At 42.3% G+C, this 22,284-nt stretch overlaps 1 protein-coding gene across 1 annotated transcript; it reads right to left on the reverse strand.

The window, feature by feature from the left end:
- Positions 1–1,370: 1,370 nt before the first annotated feature.
- Positions 1,371–21,090, reverse strand: LOC136539734 (dnaJ homolog subfamily C GRV2-like). Its single transcript, XM_066531709.1, is given in 30 exon segments — positions 1,371–1,763; positions 1,765–1,938; positions 6,341–6,409; positions 7,137–7,260; positions 7,811–7,935; positions 8,576–9,043; positions 9,128–9,471; positions 9,784–10,129; positions 10,220–10,657; positions 11,437–11,731; positions 11,862–12,206; positions 12,324–12,547; positions 12,779–13,270; positions 13,375–13,767; positions 14,165–14,305; positions 14,499–14,861; positions 15,135–15,329; positions 15,331–15,747; positions 15,749–17,154; positions 17,157–17,343; positions 18,486–18,548; positions 18,627–18,668; positions 18,670–18,729; positions 18,925–18,956; positions 18,959–19,010; positions 19,012–19,133; positions 19,549–19,636; positions 19,733–19,963; positions 20,664–20,774; positions 20,776–21,090. Coding segments are annotated over 30 exon segments (7,716 nt in total). The 3' UTR covers positions 1,371–1,709.
- Positions 21,091–22,284: the final 1,194 nt, after the last annotated feature.

A 22,284-nucleotide genomic window follows, 5' to 3' on the forward strand; every position in this document is an offset into this window, starting at 1 on the left:
TGCCTGGAAGGGCTTAAAGCGCCCGTCTTGTCATATCCTGACGATACTTTCCTACAGACGTGCAGGGTATGGTCCTCAGTATTGCGGTTGACTTGAATGCCCTGCCTTATCTGCGCGCGTAGTTATGAAGGAGCAGCGCGCAGACGTCGGGCGAGGCGGAGCCAACCCCCAGATGTCGGGCGAGGCGGAGTTTGCCCTTAGACGTCGGGCGAGGCGGAGCCAGCCCTCGGGGGTCGGGCAAGACGGAGTCTGCCCTCAGACGTCGGGCGAGGCGGAGTCTGCCCTCAAACGTCGGGCGAGGTGGAGCCAGTCCCCGGATGTCGGGCGAGGCAGAGCCAGCCCCCGGGGGTCGGGCGAGGCGGATCCAGCCCTCGGGGGTCGGGCGAGATGGTGTCTGCTCTCAGACGTCGGGCGAGGCGGAGCCAGCCCTCGGGAGTCAGCTTGAGGCGGGGCCCATGGTCTCGGTGGACGGACGAGTGACTCGGCAAGCGGTGTAGTCGCGCTCTCGATCGTGCGGGTGAATCAACTTTGACAGTCATTAGCTCCTCCTCTTCGAATAGCCTAATATTAGTCCCCGACAAAGATATTCAGATACTAATAAAAAAATAAATTACAGAATCCGGCCATCACTGGCTGCAAAAAGAGCTTTGCTGTATGCTTGCTTCCCCTGTCCGTCTCAATCTCATCCAATATCCATTGCCGCGCACTGCAAGGATAAGAGCTGGCTCCATTTTTGCTTACAAGCATCGGCGTGTGCTTCGTCTCTGATCATTTATCTTATTTGTAATACGGTAAGCAAGATAATAAGTAAGGATGGATAGAAAATTTGGGCAGCGAATTGAGGCTAAGAGATGTGGAGAGTTGTCTGGTGTCCACATGCCTTTTGCTCTATCTGTTTCGTTTAAAAAAGTAATCCAAGAAAGAATACAAAAATATGAATAAGTCCAGCGCACTGTGACTCAATTTGGATTCGACGCTATTTTAAATAAAATAAAACTGACATGCATCGACAGCGACATACTCCAAAGAAAAACGTGATGAAATAAGATCATGTGAGCAAAAAGACACGACGAGCACGTGGTAGAATAGTACCTGCCACGTTACAGACCGGGGTTCCATTCCCGGCTGGGGCATGTTTTTTTTTTAATGTGTAATGTGTTTTGCTTTGTTACATGCAGACAATGCGTCAAGCAAACAACTTTATTATTACAAATAAAATAGCAAACCCTAGACAAAAGTCAGGATATATGAAGCCTCACTCGGTCATAAACGTCAATATACGACTATAAAATGTTAACTGGCGCCACAGAATGCTGATCAAACAATGACCAAAAAAAAAAAAATCCATTTCTCTCGTCCCAAAAATCGTGTGATCAGAACAAGGGAGCGCACCCACCCAGCAATGACTCGATACAATTTTCAGCTCGAGTATTCTATGGACATCTATGTTACAAAAAAGATCATATGCTTTACATGTGTACAAGAAACAAACGCAAAACCGACCCCGACCCCTATGTAATGGAAACTGTACAATGCTATGTACTGAAATGCAGCCACTGATCAGCTGCTCATTGGTGGGGAATGGAGGCACGAGCTGTATTTGGTGGCAGTAACAAGCCAACTCAAGGCGGCCTCACTCTACAAATCGTTACCATGGTGCCTTCATGGTCATACTACAAGGAGCTGAGATTAACGTGTTTCGTTTTCCACTAGGAATGCTGATAAGAATGCCGTCCACTAGGGTTTGCAGGAGCTGATGGTGGCAGAAGGAGAAGAAGATGGCAGCCGGACCAATGAAGGTTGAGGTGGTGGTGCGGTGAGGGCATAAGTGAGTCTTGATGATGAGCTCTCAATGAGCCCAGCAACTCCAGCAGCAGAAGATTGTGCATTGGATGGAAGGAAAAGGTCGTGCTTCTGGTCCTTGTAAGCACTCCATACCTACATAAAAAGATTTTTTCAGTCTAGCATTTGTTTATCATTTTCTGTTTGGTGAATCACTTGTCATGATCACAAATGTAGTTTCCCAATTTCATAGGGTTCTGTAACTTTTATTGCAGTGGGGAGTTACTTACATCAGAGGAATTCAGGACTTCACGAACTCTAGCACAGTGTGCACCTTCGGTTGCAAAAGCATGAAGCACCTATGCAAATCAAACAAAAAAAAAAGGTAACTAAGGAATGAACAGAATAACAAATAAGACGTCAACAAAGAAACAATCCCTGGAGACTGATGAGGCCATCCAAGTATGCATAACAATAATTAAGTGCATCGACAACAAAACAAAAAAAACAAAAAAAACAGCACAAACAAACAGTTAGAGCCCGTTTGGTAGAGCTCATTTCTAGTTCTAGCCAAAACAGCTTCAGCAGTGACTTTTTTTTTTTTTTTATGAAGCAGCTCTGTGTTGGCTCCGAGACGGTGAGACCTGCTGCTGCCTGTCGAGCGGGAGTCGAAAGCCAGGGTGGCTGCAGTGCAGGAATACACAGGAAAGAGGGGTGGAAAGGTAATAAAGGAAACCCTGTTGGGCCAAAAAAACTAATGATCCTAATGGGCCAACAGCCAGATGCCAGCCCATGATGAAAATGAAATCCGCCTGTTAGTCGTCCAGGCCCAAATCATCCAATTAGTCATAATTAGTCGATGACTAATCAGATGACTTGGTTTCTAGCCACTCTAGTTGAATCAGTGGGCATAATCATTGCTGGGGGACCAATAAGGCCGACTAATCGCAAGTAGTCGGACGACTTAATAACACTGATCAAATCTCATGTGAAGGTCACCCCTTAAAAATAAGATAAATTTAGGGTATAATGGAATTGAACTAAAAAAACTTAATGGCATCCCAAAGAAAGAAAGAAGCCAACAGTTACCTCCACAGCCAAAACAAGCCCAATTGAAGCCTCTGATTCATTCCACTTCATTTGACTACAGAGTCCCTGTCTTCCACCAGCACGCCAATCAAGAATACCAAGGAGCACTTCAACAAGACCAACCCTGTTTTGTTTCATTATGAAATACACAACCAAGATTAGTTGTTAAAAGACTTGATTCCATGAAAAACTAGTTTGGAGTGAACAATATTTTTCCCACATAGCGTAAGCTTTTGGACTAAATCTTGTGTTTTGGTTTGTTTAAAGGTTCAGAAAATGTAACATATTGATTTATTTAAAGAAAAATGTATTACCATTTTCCATGTTTAATAAATATAAGAAAAAATTCAATAAAATGGATTGCTCAAGTAATTTTATAAGCAAGCAAAAACAGGCATGACCTGAGATACTACAGAATACTTGAATTTGCATATTAGTAGACTCAAACAATTTCATCTCCTCAAGTAAATTCACAATTTTTGCACTGTTGACTTGACTTCATATGCATCTTTGTCTATATAACGCACAATCAGTTATAGCTGCTAAACTTCTTTTTCAGGAAAAAAATCTTGAAGTTTTACTAATGTTTTTTGACTGAAATTTAGCTTTTAAGGCAATTTCACAAATTCACATGATATGCACTAATAGCTATATAGACATTCAGAGCAGCTTACTTAAGCCCCTGTGCAACAAGAGCATCACGAGCCCGATTACCAGCACCGACTACACGCTTTAATGTCTCCAATGCCAGTATACTTCCACCTTGCCATCCAATTGCTTTCATAAGCAGTGGTACGACCTGCATGGCAGTTCAAGCAAGAAAAGATTATGATGGGTCCCTTAAATGTCACTTGTGACAGAATGTGGTATGAAATTGGTCATACTGGATTTTTTTTAAAGTGAGAAATTGTGGTCTTAAGGAGTGGGGTGCCCTACCTTCCCTTTTATAGACCAAGGGGAAGCAGGGATTACAGATGGGAGAAAGAAGAAAAACCAGAGGTCAAGGAGGTCCTTTAAAGATGTCGGTCTTCCTTTTCCTCTGAGCGAGCCCTGCTGACACAGCAGACGGTGCTAGGGATAGCTCCATGCCGGGTGCATGTCCGCTGATCCTGATAGGGCCGCGCGGGGCTGTCCGCTGATGATGCCATGTTCTGGCTTTGTCAACAAGTGGTCACGTCCCATCCTGCCCTGGCGGATGGCGCGATGGATCAGAGTGCTGATCTATGGCCCTACGGGGAGCAGACGGCAGTGACCGCACGTCTGTTACCATAGATGATGTGAGTTTCCTCCTGGACCGTAGTGGTTGTCGTATGCTTCCGTCGGATCCGCGACCGAGGGCAAATGGCGGCGCTCACAACATTGTAAGACAAATGTCGACGCCTACAACACTGTTCGGGCTCTGACATGCCTGGAAGGGCTTAAAGCGCCCGTCTTGTCATATCCTGACGATACTTTCCTACAGACGTGCAGGGTATGGTCCTCAGTTGCGGTTGACTTGAATGCCCTGCCTTATCTGCGCGCGTAGTTATGAAGGAGCAGCGCGCAGACGTCGGGCGAGGCGGAGCCAACCCCAGATGTCGGGCGAGGCGGAGTTTGCCCTTAGACGTCGGGCGAGGCGGAGCCAGCCCTCGGGGGTCGGGCAAGACGGAGTCTGCCCTCAGACGTCGGGCGAGGCGGAGTCTGCCCTCAAACGTCGGGCGAGGTGGAGCCAGTCCCCGGATGTCGGGCGAGGCAGAGCCAGCCCCCGGGGGTCGGGCGAGGCGGATCCAGCCTCGGGGGTCGGGCGAGATGGTGTCTGCTCTCAGACGTCGGGCGAGGCGGAGCCAGCCCCGGGAGTCAGCTTGAGGCGGGGCCATGGTCTCGGTGGACGGACGAGTGACTCGGCAAGCGGTGTAGTCGCGCTCTCGATCGTGCGGGTGAATCAACTTTGACAGTCATTAGCTCCTCCTCTTCGAATAGCCTAATATTAGTCCCCGACAAAGATATTCAGATACTAATAAAAAAATAAATTACAGAATCCGGCCATCACTGGCTGCAAAAAGAGCTTTGCTGTATGCTTGCTTCCCCTGTCCGTCTCAATCTCATCCAATATCCATTGCCGCGCACTGCAAGGATAAGAGCTGGCTCCATTTTTGCTTACAAGCATCGGCGTGTGCTTCGTCTCTGATCATTTATCTTATTTGTAATACGGTAAGCAAGATAATAAGTAAGGATGGATAGAAAATTTGGGCAGCGAATTGAGGCTAAGAGATGTGGAGAGTTGTCTGGTGTCCACATGCCTTTTGCTCTATCTGTTTCGTTTAAAAAAGTAATCCAAGAAAGAATACAAAAATATGAATAAGTCCAGCGCACGTGACTCAATTTGGATTCGACGCTATTTTAAATAAAATAAAACTGACATGCATCGACAGCGACATACTCCAAAGAAAAACGTGATGAAATAAGATCATGTGAGCAAAAAGACACGACGAGCACGTGGTAGAATAGTACCTGCCACGTTACAGACCGGGGTTCCATTCCCGGCTGGGGCATGTTTTTTTTTTAATGTGTAATGTGTTTGCTTTGTTACATGCAGACAATGCGTCAAGCAAACAACTTTATTATTACAAATAAATAGCAAACCCTAGACAAAAGTCAGGATATATGAAGCCTCACTCGGTCATAAACGTCAATATACGACTATAAAATGTTAACTGGCGCCACAGAATGCTGATCAAACAATGACCAAAAAAAAAAAATCCATTTCTCTAGTCCCAAGAAATCGTGTGATCAGAACAAGGGAGCGCACCCACCCAGCAATGACTCGATACAATTTTCAGCTCGAGTATTCTATGGACATCTATGTTACAAAAAAGATCATATGCTTTACATGTGTACAAGAAACAAACGCAAAACCGACCCCGACCCCTATGTAATGGAAACTGTACAATGCTATGTACTGAAATGCAGCCACTGATCAGCTGCTCATTGGTGGGGAATGGAGGCACGAGCTGTATTTGGTGGCAGTAACAAGCCAACTCAAGGCGGCCTCACTCTACAAATCGTTACCATGGTGCCTTCATGGTCATACTACAAGGAGCTGAGATTAACGTGTTTCGGTTTTCCACTAGGAATGCTGATAAGAATGCCGTCCACTAGGGTTTGCAGGAGCTGATGGTGGCAGAAGGAGAAGAAGATGGCAGCCGGACCAATGAAGGTTGAGGTGGTGGTGCGGTGAGGGCATAAGTGAGTCTTGATTGATGAGCCTCTCAATGAGCCCAGCAACTCCAGCAGCAGAAGATTGTGCATTGGATGGAAGGAAAAGGTCGTGCTTCTGGTCCTTGTAAGCACTCCATACCTACATAAAAGATTTTTCAGTCTAGCATTTGTTTATCATTTTCTGTTTGGTGAATCACTTGTCATGATCACAAATGTAGTTTCCCAATTTCATAGGGTTCTGTAACTTTTATTGCAGTGGGGAGTTACTTACATCAGAGGAATTCAGGACTTCACGAACTCTAGCACAGTGTGCACCTTCGGTTGCAAAAGCATGAAGCACCTATGCAAATCAAACAAAAAAAAAGGTAACTAAGGAATGAACAGAATAACAAATAAGACGTCAACAAAGAAACAATCCCTGGAGACTGATGAGGCCATCCAAGTATGCATAACAATAATTAAGTGCATCGACAACAAAACAAAAAAAACAAAAAAAACAGCACAAACAAACAGTTAGAGCCCGTTTGGTAGAGCTCATTTCTAGTTCTAGCCAAAACAGCTTCAGCAGTGACTTTTTTTTTTTTTTATGAAGCAGCTCTGTGTGGCTCCGAGACGGTGAGACCTGCTGCTGCCTGTCGAGCGGGAGTTGAAAGCCAGGGTGGCTGCAGTGCAGGAATACACAGGAAAGAGGGGTGGAAAGGTAATAAAGGAAACCCTGTTGGGCCAAAAAAACTAATGATCCTAATGGGCCAACAGCCAGATGCCAGCCCATGATGAAAATGAAATCCGCCTGTTAGTCGTCCAGGCCCAAATCATCCAATTAGTCATAATTAGTCGATGACTAATCAGATGACTTGGTTTCTAGCCACTCTAGTTGAATCAGTGGGCATAATCATTGCTGGGGGACCAATAAGGCCGACTAATCGCAAGTAGTCGGACGACTTAATAACACTGATCAAATCTCATGTGAAGGTCACCCCTTAAAAATAAGATAAATTTAGGGTATAATGGAATTGAACTAAAAAAACTTAATGGCATCCCAAAGAAAGAAAGAAGCCAACAGTTACCTCCACAGCCAAAACAAGCCCAATTGAAGCCTCTGATTCATTCCACTTCATTTGACTACAGAGTCCCTGTCTTCCACCAGCACGCCAATCAAGAATACCAAGGAGCACTTCAACAAGACCAACCCTGTTTTTGTTTCATTATGAAATACACAACCAAGATTAGTTGTTAAAAGACTTGATTCCATGAAAAACTAGTTTGGAGTGAACAATATTTTTCCCACATAGCGTAAGCTTTTGGACTAAATCTTGTGTTTTGGTTGTTTAAAGGTTCAGAAAATGTAACATATTGATTTATTTAAAGAAAAATGTATTACCATTTTCCATGTTTAATAAATATAAGAAAAAATTCAATAAAATGGATTGCTCAAGTAATTTTATAAGCAAGCAAAAACAGGCATGACCTGAGATACTACAGAATACTTGAATTTGCATATTAGTAGACTCAAACAATTTCATCTCCTCAAGTAAATTCACAATTTTTGCACTGTTGACTTGACTTCATATGCCATCTTTGTCTATATAACGCACAATCAGTTATAGCTGCTAAACTTCTTTTTCAGGAAAAAAATCTTGAAGTTTTACTAATGTTTTTGACTGAAATTTAGCTTTTAAGGCAATTTCACAAATTCACATGATATGCACTAATAGCTATATAGACATTCAGAGCAGCTTACTTAAGCCCCTGTGCAACAAGAGCATCACGAGCCCGATTACCAGCACCGACTACACGCTTTAATGTCTCCAATGCCAGTATACTTCCACCTTGCCATCCAATTGCTTTCATAAGCAGTGGTACGACCTGCATGGCAGTTCAAGCAAGAAAAGATTATGATGGGTCCCTTAAATGTCACTTGTGACAGAATGTGGTATGAAATTGGTCATACTGGATTTTTTTTAAAGTGAGAAATTGTGGTCTTAAGGATGTCAAGGAAAGCACACTTAAAAAAAGTAGTATTCTGACAGCACTAGGCAGCAGGGTGCCACCTTGAGGCTTGGGCCTAGGTAGGCAAAACATGCCAAATTTTGGAAGCGGTAAATAGTGAGATTAACACTGCAGTCGGACTAATAAAAGATGCCAGAAATCGAATAATTACTATATGCATATAATCTAATCTGAACTACAGGTCTAGACAGAATAATTACTTTTCAAAGGTAATGTTTTAGTATTAAAAAGCTTTATTATGAGAAACATTTTAGGAGGTGACCACAAAGCAGTCACACTGTCTAGATAGAATAATTACTATTCAAAGGTACTGTTTTAGTATTAAAACCTTTATTATGAGAAACATTTTAGGAGGCGATCACAAAGCAGTCACACTGTTGTATCAACAAAATAAAAAGATGCTATGCAAGAGATTAACCATGCCTTACCCAGCGAGAGTTACAACTTACAACAATAATAATAACTTAAAAAAGAAGTCAATCAAACAATCAAATACCTGAGGAGTTCCTGCACTTGTTGCTGCCATAGCTTCTGCACAGGTTGTGCTAGACGCAAGCTGATGCAGAACACGCAAACAACTAAGGCGAACACGTTCTTGTGGAGTCTGCACAGTAGCCTCAGAGTGAGCTGAGTTGTCATGTTCGCTAGGTTCTGCCTGCGATCCACTGGTAGCCTGCCCAGATGCCATAGTTTCCCTTCTTCCCTCATAAGCCATAGCTGCAACAAGCTTTGGAACATAACCGAGGTAGCCAACATGGTCAGCAAGTGCTGGATGAACTCGTAGTAAGGAAACCAATGCCGCGGACAGTAGCAAAGGAAGCTCTGGATCTGTAGCAATTGCTTCATAATGTGTAGCAGCAACAGAGGAGACATACTGATCTAGGAGCCCTTCAAGGAATCTTTTAGGGTTTCTCAGTGGAAACTTGGGGTCCTTAAGAAAAAGTCTTACATAAATTCCACCAACCTGAAATTTGGACAGCATACTGACACCTTAACCAAAGTTACAGAATTATTTTACGCAAGAAAAAAAATCTGGAATAGAAATTACCTGTGGTTCATCCTTCATTACATGTTGGCCAGATGCTTGTTCAGGTACATCCCAATCAACAACACGTCCTTTCATCTGCTCTTGATAGAGGTCTGATGCCATTGTTGCCAACTGTGCAGAAAGAGAAGCTGCCATTGCGGGTGTCCATACTAGTTCAGGAGTTTCCGTTGTCTGTTCAAGAGAAGAAACAACAGCTTCACCAGGTCCATCTTTAATGGCAGAAACCAAACCATCAGGCAGGAACCTGGCAAGGGTGATTGCCACCCTGGGGCCATGCATTGGTTGCCCAACAAGTTTGCCCAATAAGGATGCAGCTGCAGCTCTTTGCTGCATAGGGATTTCCTCTACATAATACAATTAAGTGATTAATATAACTTAAATAATTAGAGCTATTGAAGTCGTTGTAACAAGGTAAAACGTGTATAAATTAAACCAGGTGCAGAGCAGTTAAGCGAATCAAAGTTTAAAAATATAACTTCACTGGAGGCTGATAAACAAAAGTAATTTCAACCAAATTTTTTAAAATAAGTTAATTAATACAACCAGAACAATGTGGACTGCAGTATCGTGCACATTATGCAAAAAAAAAAAAAAAAAAAGATAAACAAAATATCAGCCCTAACTATAGTAACAATATAGTGAAGTAAAGATCAAACCTTGAAGTGGTAACATAAGTTCAAGAATGTAAACAACACCACCATGCTTGGCAGCAGCCCAGCCAAGCTCTGGTGTGCTGGCTAAAGAATACAGTACAGCAAGAGCTCCGTCCCTGCAAGGAGGATTGCAGTGGAGTATCTGAAATAGCAAAATGAGGCTCATCCTTTCTGCAACCATAGCCTCCAAACAAGGAGCATGCTTAGTCAACAGAGAAAGAACACTTAAACAGATTTGTGAGATGCTGCTTTCAGGAGGAACATGCAGTGCAAGGCATTCAAAAAGAGGAATCAGACGCTCCTTGGAAGCAAAAACAGCAGCTAAGCCTGGATTACTTGTAAGAAGATTCTGCAATTAAAAACAAAATGATGACATGCAATTCAGTAAATCTGCCTCACACAGAAAAGGTTAAAGAAAGTACTTTTTCAATAAAAGCACCTGAAGTGATGTTAGCCCACTTTGGAGGTTTATAATAACTTCAGAATCTCCATCTGTACTTTGTTTTCCTGATGAATTATCCATTTTTCCTTCATTAGTCGAATCACTGACTTCATCATTTTCAGAAATAGATGCTTCGATAACTGAATCATGTTGATGAATCGTCTCCTCCAAATTAATGGAATTCCACTGTTGTACTAACTCTGCTATAAACTTAAGCAGGGCAATGCAAAATTCCTCCTGATCACTTATTTCAAAATCCGGTTGATTGTTGTAAACTCTCAAGTATACATTACCAACGTTCAATTCTTTGGATAAAGCTTCATAGGTGAAAGACTGTGATTCTGTCAAATCATATGAACCATCAGGGCCTTGACTAGCACGCTGCTGGTCTACAAATTTGAGAAGCTCCCCTCTGGTGGATGAATTCCATATGATCTGCAATAAAAGAAAGTTCTTTTTTTAGCTCAAATTCATCTGCACAATACAATATAGAAGTAGTGGATTTTGTGAAATATTTCTCATTAGGATTACACAGAAAACAGCTTTTAATTGCACATATGAGGCAATAACACTAACACCACATATTGAAGAAGTGAATCATATACACACGTTCAGCCAAATAGAAGTAGACTGTAGCAAAATACTTGCATAAGTTGTGCCACAAGGAACACCTTATTTGCTGCTATAAAGTAAGCATTGATGTATATTGATGAAGCATATGCACTAGGATTCTGAGAGTATCTGTGCATTTGCATGCAAACTAACCTGTTGGACATACTGCTTGATGCTTGAAGTTGGAATTAATTAATTATAAATCCACTCTGACTATAATTCCCTATACTGAAGTGTGCATAGACCACACACTATAAGGCACAGGTGCAATTGTGCGTGCATGCATGTTGTTAGCAAGTAGTTAATCATATATCAACTTTGGAGCAAGAAGAGCATGTGTGCATATACCCTAAACAGACTGAATGTACATGACCACACTCTTCAGCCGCATGTGCATGCGTATTAGCATGTTGCTTAACATACTGCAGACCATGGTAACGACTAATTTACAGCATGCATACATTAATGATATATTTTATTTATCATGAAATTATCAAAATATCATAGCCTACCCCAACTTGCTTAGGACTGAAAGGCTATGTGTTGTTGTTGTTGTTGTTGTTATCCTAGGCATATAATACAATTAAAATAGAAGCCATTACCTCTGGTGATTCCAAATTTGAATTTAGATTTGATAATAACTCTTTAGGCGGGTGGTTTCTCAGCATGTCAGCAAGCTTTGGAGTAAGAAGAGCCTTTAGCGCATTGTATGCATGTTTGTTATCTGGGTACAGGATATCATCACTACTGAGACCACAAAGCTTAGACAAAGCTTGAGTTGCATGAACAGCATGCAGATTTTTAGCAATCTGCACCCTTGCCCCAACACCAGGTGCCTCACATGTCTCATTCTCTTCTGCTGTCGAATCGTATTGAAGCAGCAGGGGTAGCACATACCTGCAAGTATATTTCAATTATGTAAATCAGAGGTAAGAATTTTTTTTCTCCTAATGTACTATCATATTTCGGTTAGCATCTCTTTTCCACATTAATCTTAGAAAACAAGGATAGCAGGCAAGGCAACTACCATAAAAATCCAGCCCTGAGCAGAGCATTTTGCAACTCAGACGACACCGAAACATTCGCAGCTGTCAGCAGCGCAGCATCCACAGCTGAGGGAACAAATTCAAGTTCTGTACAATGCACAATGTCCTCAACAAGGCCACCAAACTTAAGAATCTCAACTCTTCCTGACTCAAACTGACTGAGAACAGAGAAGGTATGCATTATGTTGGTGACTATTCTTGCAGCTGGTTCATTTGCAGGTGTTGTGGGCTGAACAATGCACATACAGCGAGAAAGAAGTGTTGCCAACAAGGGGATGCCACCATCCCTTATCAGTTCTTCTCCATTTAATGAAGATGATGCACATCTAACAGAACATTACAACAGGAACATCAGATAACAAAGAAGGCGAACATCTAAAAAAAAATCAAAGTGAGCAGTTTTTAAAAAATGTATAAACACAATAAAGTCTGTGTTAGCTTACGTCAGCCAAATTAGCTCCGAAGCAGCTATCAGAAGAGGGGCCCTATCAGATGAAAGAAAATTGCTGTCATCCTTATCTACAGTAACTGCATTTAGCAACATAGGATAACCAGCATATTTGAATGGTTCCAAGACATCTCCATATCTCTTGTACAAGATGCATTGTGCCTTCAGCAAGAGTAGCAGCCTCCAGAGTTGTGGTCCCTGCAATCCCTGCATACTAGCCTGCATATAGAGATGGTAGACACTGTAAATAGCCAACAATGTGAAAACATACCTTAATGGGGCTCGCTAGTTTGACATATTCTACTAACAATTTGTAGGAAAAGAACTTCAATAGGCGTCAGTTCAATGAAATACAAGGGTGAATTAAATAAACAGTTTAAGCAACAAAAGGAGAAAGCATGAAAAGATATCATGCATAAATGGGCAACTGTTCATACAAACAAGGAGCACCTGCAATCGCTCATAAGCCTTTTGCACAGCAACAAACTTCTCCCTTCCTTCAGGGTTCTTGTCTGGATGATATTTTATTGCTAGCTTTCGGTATTGGCGCTTAAGCTTCTCCTCATCAATGTTTTCAATTTTGTTTCCGGAATTAGAAGAACTTAAGTCAGATGACTGCTTGCTGCTACCATTCTCACCATGCACAAGATCATCAAGAGAAATCTCCAGTATCTTACAGGCTTCTTCTTCAGATAAATCCATTGGACGACGAGTTAACTCTTCACGCCACATTACCAACAATGACTGCAAAAACTCCACGTGTTCTACAATGGGCCAGTTAGGAAACCTAATCTCATCACATAGGTTACGGAGGTAGTAACGATGGCACCACATCTCATCTTTCAGATTCGGGTAAGTCACAGGTGGCATAGGAGCATAATCATACAACGAATGGCAATGCTGTTCCAATTTCTGAGGAAAGTCACCGAGATGCTGAAGAACCTGCCAAAAATAAGTCGAACAAAATAATTTAAAATGAGATTAAAATCTCAAAACTAGAGAGCAAATGTTTTTACAAATAAAAATAAAGGATATAGGTAAAAGACCTGACGAATAAGGTTTTCTGCTCGCATCTTGTGGGTCCATATAATTTCTGGTGTGTCAGAATCAGACACCATTGCACCCACAAAAGCAGAAGGGCCACTGCGCTCCAAGACATACAGCAAAGATTCTGGGAGCAGTCCACCCAGTACACTACGCTTTGCCAAAGGCAAAGATGAAGATAGTGCTGCCTCTTCACCACCATGAAAAGCTTGATGAGTATGTGTGGCCGAAAACAACTGTGCAATTGATAGGAGATTTGAACCAGGATACGCCAATGCAAAGTAAAAGGCACCAGTACTATATAATCGAATCATAGCTTTAGGGTTTCTTGTAACAATAGCCTTAAGCAATGAGGCAGCTGCTTCAACAATGCTTGGTTCCCCAGTAAGCATAACCTGTACAACACCATTTGTTTTTTGTCAGCATTTGATCAATGAAATTGTTTGAACGAAAGAGAAAAATATACATCTGAAAAGTTCAATAAGATCATTGAATCACAAATTAAAGCATGAACTTTAATGGCATGAACAATAGCTTATCAACTGACAACTGTGTGCATTATAATGCAGATGACTATACTAATAGGTTAATATAGAGTTACAATTTAGTGATATTTCGAGGAAATGCTACTTACGTCAGCAGAGCTTTAAGGTTGCATTCTATTAACCTATACGCATATTAATCTGATGGTTGTAAACTAAGATACTGTCACTTTTATGTTGTATTTATCTAGTCTCCAGCATCCACTTATATGGTGGAAAAAGAAAGCAAACACTTGAAGCTAGAGATAACCTGGGCCACATGAGGAAGGCATCTTGGACTTGACAATATACGTTTCACCCTAGGAGTTGGAGTTACTATTTCACCTGCATCATCAAGATCAGACCGTGCAGATGCCATACTGTGTAATATAGATAATGCAGCGTCCCCAATCTGTAGAAGGAAATACATTTTTATGTGAGTCAAAGAAAGTGCAAATTAATAATACAATTTAATGCCAGACAAAGTAAGTGCAAAATTAATTTGTGAGGAAAGAATTTGTGCTTGCTGATAGCTAACACTAAAAGGGGGAAAATAGCAGCACAGGCGCGAGCATGTGTCCAACCACAAGCTGCAGATTTAATACCTGAGTAGGAGTCAAAACAGGCACTCTTACAGAAAGTGCCCATCGCAGTTCCCGTATATCCCGTAACCTTTTCCAGTCAGACATACCAGAAGCCCAACATTTTGTTGTCCAATCAATTGACTTCTTTGACCACAGCCTTCTTATTGCATCCTTTTCAAGTGGCCCAACTTGTGTGCCATCTTTATCAATGTACATCCACTCTTTTGAAGGTTCCATAAATGCAGTTGCCGCGATGAGGTTAGATTGCAAAGGAATAGCTGTCCGCTCAGATGTTTCATGTGCAACAGTAAGCAAATCAACAGCCAAAACACAGCCTCCAACCAAAACACATGCTTCAACATTTGAAAGGTCATTCATCAAGGCCTATAAAAACAAGGGAAAAAGAGGGAGAAGATTTATCAGCATTTGAGTGTAAGTCACATCAGCAGATCCATAATAGTAAATTGGTTCTTGAAAATATTGTCCAAGATTAATGTCGATGTCCAAAGCAAATGTCTAGATACTCATCAATTGTACTGTACAGTGCCCACTGCCCAGAAAATGACCACATAATGAAGCTTGTTGATATTTACACATTAGCATATATTATGTCATCTTACTACAAAATAGAGAAAATTAGACTACAGAGCAACAAACCTTTAAAAGTAGTAGCAAACGATGCCTCAACACCCTATCATCTGTTCGGTCTAAGAGGACAGTAATATGTGCAGTGCCATCAAAAGGCCCAATAACTTTGTAATGTTGCTCATAAACTATAGCCATTGCCCTTGAACAGAGTTCTCTTACAGAAGATCCTCCACCACCACCAAAGCCATCTAATCTCCCCATGTCCACACCAATCATCAGATGACCCCAACTCATCAGGTACTGCACCATCCACAGTAAGACCAATATCTGCGTCACACAAAAATCGATGGTACAGAGCTCTAAAAAAGGCAACAGGATCACGTAGTGGAAAATCCTGTGCTCGATAGTTGCTTCCACTTTCAAGCAGCAGCCGCAAATAGTATTGCCCCACACAGACTTCTTTGGACAAGCTTGGGTAGCTCACTGAAAATTCAGCATAATTCCATGAAATACGAGGTAAGTTGTCACTACCACCAGCATCCTCAGTGACTGAACTTCCAGGGACAATGTCATCTGTTCTTTCTTTCTCGACATCCAGGTTATGAACTTCAGTTTGCAATGCTTCCCTCAATTCCTGTCTGGTGCGTTCATTCCATATCAAATCTGCTCTGTTGTGATCTAGGACTGAATGCCCTCCAAAATCCATACCAATTGCACAGGAGCCTGCCAGATCCCACAGGAGTGTTTTCCACCACAACCTGTGCAGGGACTGAAAAATCTGAATGCGATGAGCTGACAAGATTGCCATTGGCATTGCAGTCCACTGAATAAACATGTGAATCCAGCTGTGGTGCCCCAATTTGATGATTATTTTCAGAAAGGGCCTCAGGTACAGAACCATGTGGAACTGAAACTGTGTGAGAAGGATCAATGTTTATACCTGGCAAAGGAGAGTGGGTGGAAGAGTACGGGCCAACATGCCTCTGATGAACATCCGCTCCTCCGTAAGTGCCCACACTGGTGTGCCTGAAGGGTTCCCCATCCTCAACACCATTGGGGGGTATCCCTTGTTCTTGTACTGCCATACTTTTACTACCACGAACCCTCCTCTGCTGAAGTATTCGTCTCTGCCTTCTGCTCAACGGTGCTTCATCATACTGGCTCTGTGAATCTTCATCTGAACGTGTATGGAGATAAGCAACAAGTCCAGGAGGAAGTATTCTTGATAGCAAATCAAGTGCAGGTTGATAGGAATCAGCCCAAAGAGCAACAAGTTGCCGACTAACATCACGTCGTTCTCCAGCAGGAAAGAAGAAAGCATTTAGTAAATGCCTCAGAAGAGCACCATCCTTCAAGGCAGCATCACGCATGGACTCTGCCGCTATTGCATCCTCTTCAGCAATTGTACGCATTATAACAGAAATAGTCTCTCGCACACTTTCAGCTGGATGTGCAAATAATGCAAACAAACGACGGCGCAAACCAGCAACTTGCCGCAATAGCTCAACAAATGTAGCATGTTGGGTTGTTTCACCATGGGGTTCACAAAGCATAGCTTCAAGGACTTCCACAACAGACAGAGATAACAATGGTGACACCGATATTGGCCTCAACCTGTTAACAAGGATCGGAACATACATTGGTTGCGAGAACAGTACAGACTTTGCATGCATGTAGGTGGCATGGGATTCTCCCCTTGTATCCATTAATAAGATAGATGAATCACCAGGACCACCACCAATTAGCATAGCCACAAGTCCAGCAGCTTCAGCTGCTACTCCTTCCGAACCATTCCTAAGCAAACCCATTATTCTCCCAACAGCGACAGGAAACGCCATCACATGTGATGCCACACTTCTTGATGTAAGTAGCCTGCGTAAGCATGCAACAAAACCCATTATTGTTGCTGCTGCTTTTGGAGATGGAGGCGGAAGAGGAGGAGCATCAGCAGGAAGGTTTTGTGGTACGATCGGAAGAAGACTGATTAAGGCCATTAAGACCACTTCGGGTACTTCAATATTGACAGGCACTCCAGTGTATGGTACACATGCATTAAACTCCCTTATTCTACACCACAATCTGATTTTGCTCCAGGAACAGTGTCAGATGACGCTACAGCCTCTTTAGCAACTGCAGCCAAATGTTTTATGTGCATGGTAGCAGACTCCATATCAACAGAACCATGATGGGGCATCTGAAGATGTGCTACCCCGCAAGGCGGATCTATCCGATGACCAGGCATTGTTAACCTTGGTAGCACTGGAATTGCACACTGTCTCTGAAAACAACAAGAGAAAAAGGAAACATGAGGCGCAAAGGCCAAGATGAGCACGACAGAAAAATAGAAAATACACGTATCATGACCCCATGAGCATAGATTAGTACTCTGCACTCATCTGTGTCACGCCTACTCTATGCTTGACTCAAAAAAAAATAAAAACTCAATGACATGAGGAAGATCAATCCAAGTAGGAGAAATGGAGATGCATAACAGCTTGCACTATGTTGTTACACAGTATATCAAGATTTCACCTCTGAAGTATGAGTTGAAGTTATTATACAGATGTATTAAAGATAGAAGATGTGATTATGTGGAACAGCAACACTACACAAGCACACAAATCAAAATGGGAGTGGAATGGTGCTTCTCCAGGTGTTTTTGGTCATTACACTTATGGATCTTAGCAAGAATATTCGTATTTGCAAATAAAAAGTTGCCATAAGCGGTGCAGATACATTTGAATCTGTACTCTTCATGACTCTTAAGTGTAGTTCAAGATAATGAATTGAAAATACAGATTGAATGCTGCCAGAAGAAATAAAATGCACCTTAGGTCCTGAAACATGTGCAACAGAATCACTTGGGTTCACAAACTTAGGAATTGCATGTTTCAATCCGTGAACTTATATAAGTGGGTCATAAAAGGTTCCAGTTCTATGTTATATAGGTAACTAAAGATGGCTGAATCCTAGTCAAATTCCAACACAGACATGCTGCTCGAAACTGCTAGGGAAATGGGTTTGTATTTTAAGGAAGCTTCATGGAGCTGGACAGTTTTTACAAGATTTTTTTGTGGATCTTATCTAGCAGCCCATGACCACCCTTTGGTTTAAATGGCATTCAAGTGCCATCACGACCATTAGTCGCTAATCATTTGCAATTTGAACAGTTGTTTCATGCACAAATACAAGTTTTGGCATCTAAATGTGCGATTCTTAGGTTTGGGGTACCTAGATGGCACACTTAAAGTCATGTCCCGGATGTATGCCTTTCCTTTTTTGGTTAACATGCATCGCTAAGTTGTGCCAAAATACAAGAGACAGTCATGCTTGTTAATCACCTTAAATTTGGGTGTAAAATATACCAAGGTAAATATGACGTCAATTGGTTCATAATGAGAGTGAAAAAAACAAATATACCTGGTTTTGTAAAACATCAAGAACTGTTGCAAGTAGATTATCACGGGAAGTGCTTGCATATACCTGAGAAAAAAAAAAACATAAAACAATTAGATGGCATTTCCTGTAATGGGATAGAGACCTATATCCTGTTGTACTTACATGAATTGGGCAGCCATCATTGAATTCAAATGCAAACATCTGCTGGCTCTTCTGCAAATCGAACAAGAGCACTTACTGCTGAGAGCGATCGTACAATGACAGCCTGGAACAGAAATTCAGTGAAAACAAGTAAGAACCTATGATATGGTCTCTTTTGTGTGTGTGTGTGTGTTTTTTAGGGGGGGGGGGGGGGGGGGGGGGGGTTCGTACTCAAAATTGATACCGTTTCTTTGATTGGCAATGGCTCGAGGGGAGAAGAGTTTTAACAATTCATATAAAATTGAGGACAAATGTCTACCTCATAGTTCTCTGGACGTCTTTCAACAAGTGAGTGCTTGTAAGAACAAGCAGACGAGAGACAGAATCACCCTGTTCTCCCAAGCCCACCCCTTGGTCCAACACCCAAACTTAAGCTCTCAATACTAGTAGTGCCACGCGCAGCAGAACGTAATCTTGTTACTGACCACTCTCCATGTCGTGTTTCAGCAGCTCCAACTGCCTCAATAGCTGGGAAAGAAGTCCACATGCAATTAAAATCAGAGAAAACCATAGTCGTAGGCTCACAGGTAACAAATAAACTATCACTGAGAGTTTCTTATATGAGACAAATGTAGGATCGGCAGCATCAATAAATGTGTAACCAAAACATGAGACAAACGCGGATTTTGTTGATCAATCTGGAGCTTGAAGGTGGTATTTACCTATTCTCACAGTTCATTTGTGTTTTGCAAGCTGCCAAGTTACAAAACATATGGATGGAAAAGCAACACTAGAGGCATGATAATGCGGTGAGAACATCAAATTGATATATAAAAGTATTAAAGTATTGAGCAAGCATCTTCATCCTTATCAACATCTAAATAGATTCCCCCCAATAAAACACAGTACAACTAAAGTTCACCATCACTAGAGATCTGCCTACCTCTTTTTGCTATGAAGTCGTCCGTTTTCATTGATTGTGAATTATCCACAGATAGTGATAGTCCAATCTTTAATTTGGCAGTTTTCGTCTGAAAGGCAACCAATAACGGGAAGTTACATAGAACTACAAAAAATTTGTATCACTGGAGTGGAACGACCAAAAAGACGAGGACAAAACGGTGTACCAGATGCGATATAATTGCAGTGTTTGTAGTTCCTGAAGCAGCCATAAAAGCTTTTGACTTCCTACCATAAAGAGGGCATAGCACAAACCCTCCACCTTCAGTAGTCTTCCTCCCATAGCTATCCCCCAAGAGCACAATTGCCGGAGAATTCATATCTCTGAAGTCCAAGCACCAGCGCATATCACCAGAAGCCTCAAGGAGCTCAACACCCACAGGAGTGACCTTAAGTTTCTTACAAAATGTTCAGATACAGTAACCAAAGTATTAGACATCATGTGATACATACAACAGTATTTTTTTCAATACAGCATTATGTGAGTAATAAATTATCAAAGACTGGTCTCCGCAATCAGCTAGGTATCTAAATAATGACCATAGAAGTGGTGCACTACAATCATCTACCACATCCAGTCACTTATATATGACATTTCAAACAACAAACTAAAGCTAAATGCAAGCCAAACTTGCTGTCTAAACATCATATGGATCTGACTGGAAGGAGTATTTCTTAGCACATCATCTATTTTTAGCACATTTTGTGGCACAAGTTGAATTTGTTATTCTATTTTTCATATAGTTCAAAAATCACAAACAATTGAGCAAGAATGAATGTGCAAATATGTGAATTATCTTCAATTGTTCCACTTTGAACTGGTAGCCTGGTGCTATGAGATCTGGTGGATTATCTTAAGGATGCAACAAATTCAATCATGAAGTAGGGTTGTACTAGATGAGATTGGGCATGGAAGCATCAACTGATCAGAATAGAGTTGTACAGCAAAATTACTTGCAGAAACTAGGCCTTGGTTTATTTCCAAAAAAAAAAACAGCCTCGCATTGCTAGTTTTTTGTTCACAGCAGCACAACACAGTAGATAGTAGCGGGATGTGAAGTTGATAGAAGCGGGAATTCAGGAAGGGGATGTGCTTACGAAGGGGGCCCACTCGTGGGTGCGTCGGCGGAGGTGGAGGACGGGGAAGTCGAAGGAGGCCTGGACCGGGCGGAGGCGGTGGAGTTCGGTGAGGATCCCCGGGCGGAGCGGGGGACGAGAAGCGCATGGGCTTGAACTTGCCGCGGGCATCGGTGCGGACTGCGAGCGTGAACTCGTCGGTGGCGGCGAGAGCCTCAGCGTGGTCGAACTCGGAGCCGGCATCGTAGGAGTTGGTGAGGTTGAGCGTGGTGGGGTCGAGCGTGACGACGCAGGAAGAGGCGATGCAAAGGACCCGGCGGTACCTTCCCCTCCACGAGTGCTTGACGACGAGGTACCGGGCGAGGTACTCGGGCTCCTCGGCGACCCCCGCGGGGGCGGCGGTCGACGTGGCCGCCTCCGCTGCGGCGTGGCGGCTGGCAAAGTCCATGTCGGCTAGACTCGGGGCCGGCATTAGGGTTCCGCCACCAGGGTAGGGAAGGGGAAGAGTGGCGCGAGTGGAATCGCCCCCAGCGCGGCGGCCGATCTCGAATCGAAACAAGATCCCCTTGTCGCTGCTGCTGCTGCTGCCTCGCCGGTCGCCGGAGGACGGTCCTCGCCGGCGCAGCGGCCGGTTAATCGTTGCAGAGATTTTGTGTTGCGCGAGTTTTCTTGGTGCTTCGATTGATTGATCGATCGATCGGTCTGTTGGCTCCTTTTCCAAGATGTTTTATTTTCTGCCCGTTTTCCAAGCTGTTGCTTGCTTCCGATCTCACTTTTTATTATCTTCTGTCTTCGTGGCATAATAATAAAAATCAATCAAGTCATAACTCCGGCAGAGGGATCGTTCAGGACAACAGAACAGAGGAACCGGCTTCCGTGTTTGGTTTCAGCACGACTATGCACGACAGCACGAGTGAGCTTGCGTTGTTTTTTTTCGCTTTTTTCCCTCTCTTTTATATTAATTAATTAATAAGTTTTTTATATATTAATCAGACAGATAAGAACGAGTATAACGAACACAGTGGTATTGTCTGTTTTCCGGCCTCACTAAAACCGCCGTACATAATCGAACACTACGCCAAGGAAATAATTTCTCCATATTTTAAGCTTGAACAAGATTTGGCTTTAACGTATACTTCATCTTTTTATATTATTTTGTGTCGTATTAGTTCTATTCTAAGTTAAATATTTTACTTTTACCATTGATTTTAAAATTTTGTAGAGATTAACAACATGATATTTATGGTTTTCGTAAAAAAAAACATGCTATTTATGTTTTAGATTCATTATAAGAAATACTTTCATAATATTTGTTTTTAGATTTATGTTGTGAAATTCTATTTTTAGATTTATGAAACTACATGGACTGTTTGAAATTGATAGCCAGAGTTAGGATCGTTGGATTTGGATAACGAGGTTGATAGCACCCGGATGTCCGAACATAGTTCTTTTTTGTGGGACACTCATATCCATGCATATAATATTGTTTATTTCTTCACCTAACTATGAACTGTCTAATATTTTTTCACCCAACTACTTCTCTTCCTAGTTGTTTCGATCCAATGTGCTTGCTGCCACAACCTTCCTCCCTTAAGATTCACATCCGGTGTCGCCTGCAATCTACCGCTGCACAGACATGCAC

This window comes from Miscanthus floridulus, chromosome 1, assembly GCF_019320115.1.
Source record: "Miscanthus floridulus cultivar M001 chromosome 1, ASM1932011v1, whole genome shotgun sequence".
In the NCBI taxonomy this organism is placed as follows: Eukaryota; Viridiplantae; Streptophyta; class Magnoliopsida; order Poales; family Poaceae; genus Miscanthus; species Miscanthus floridulus.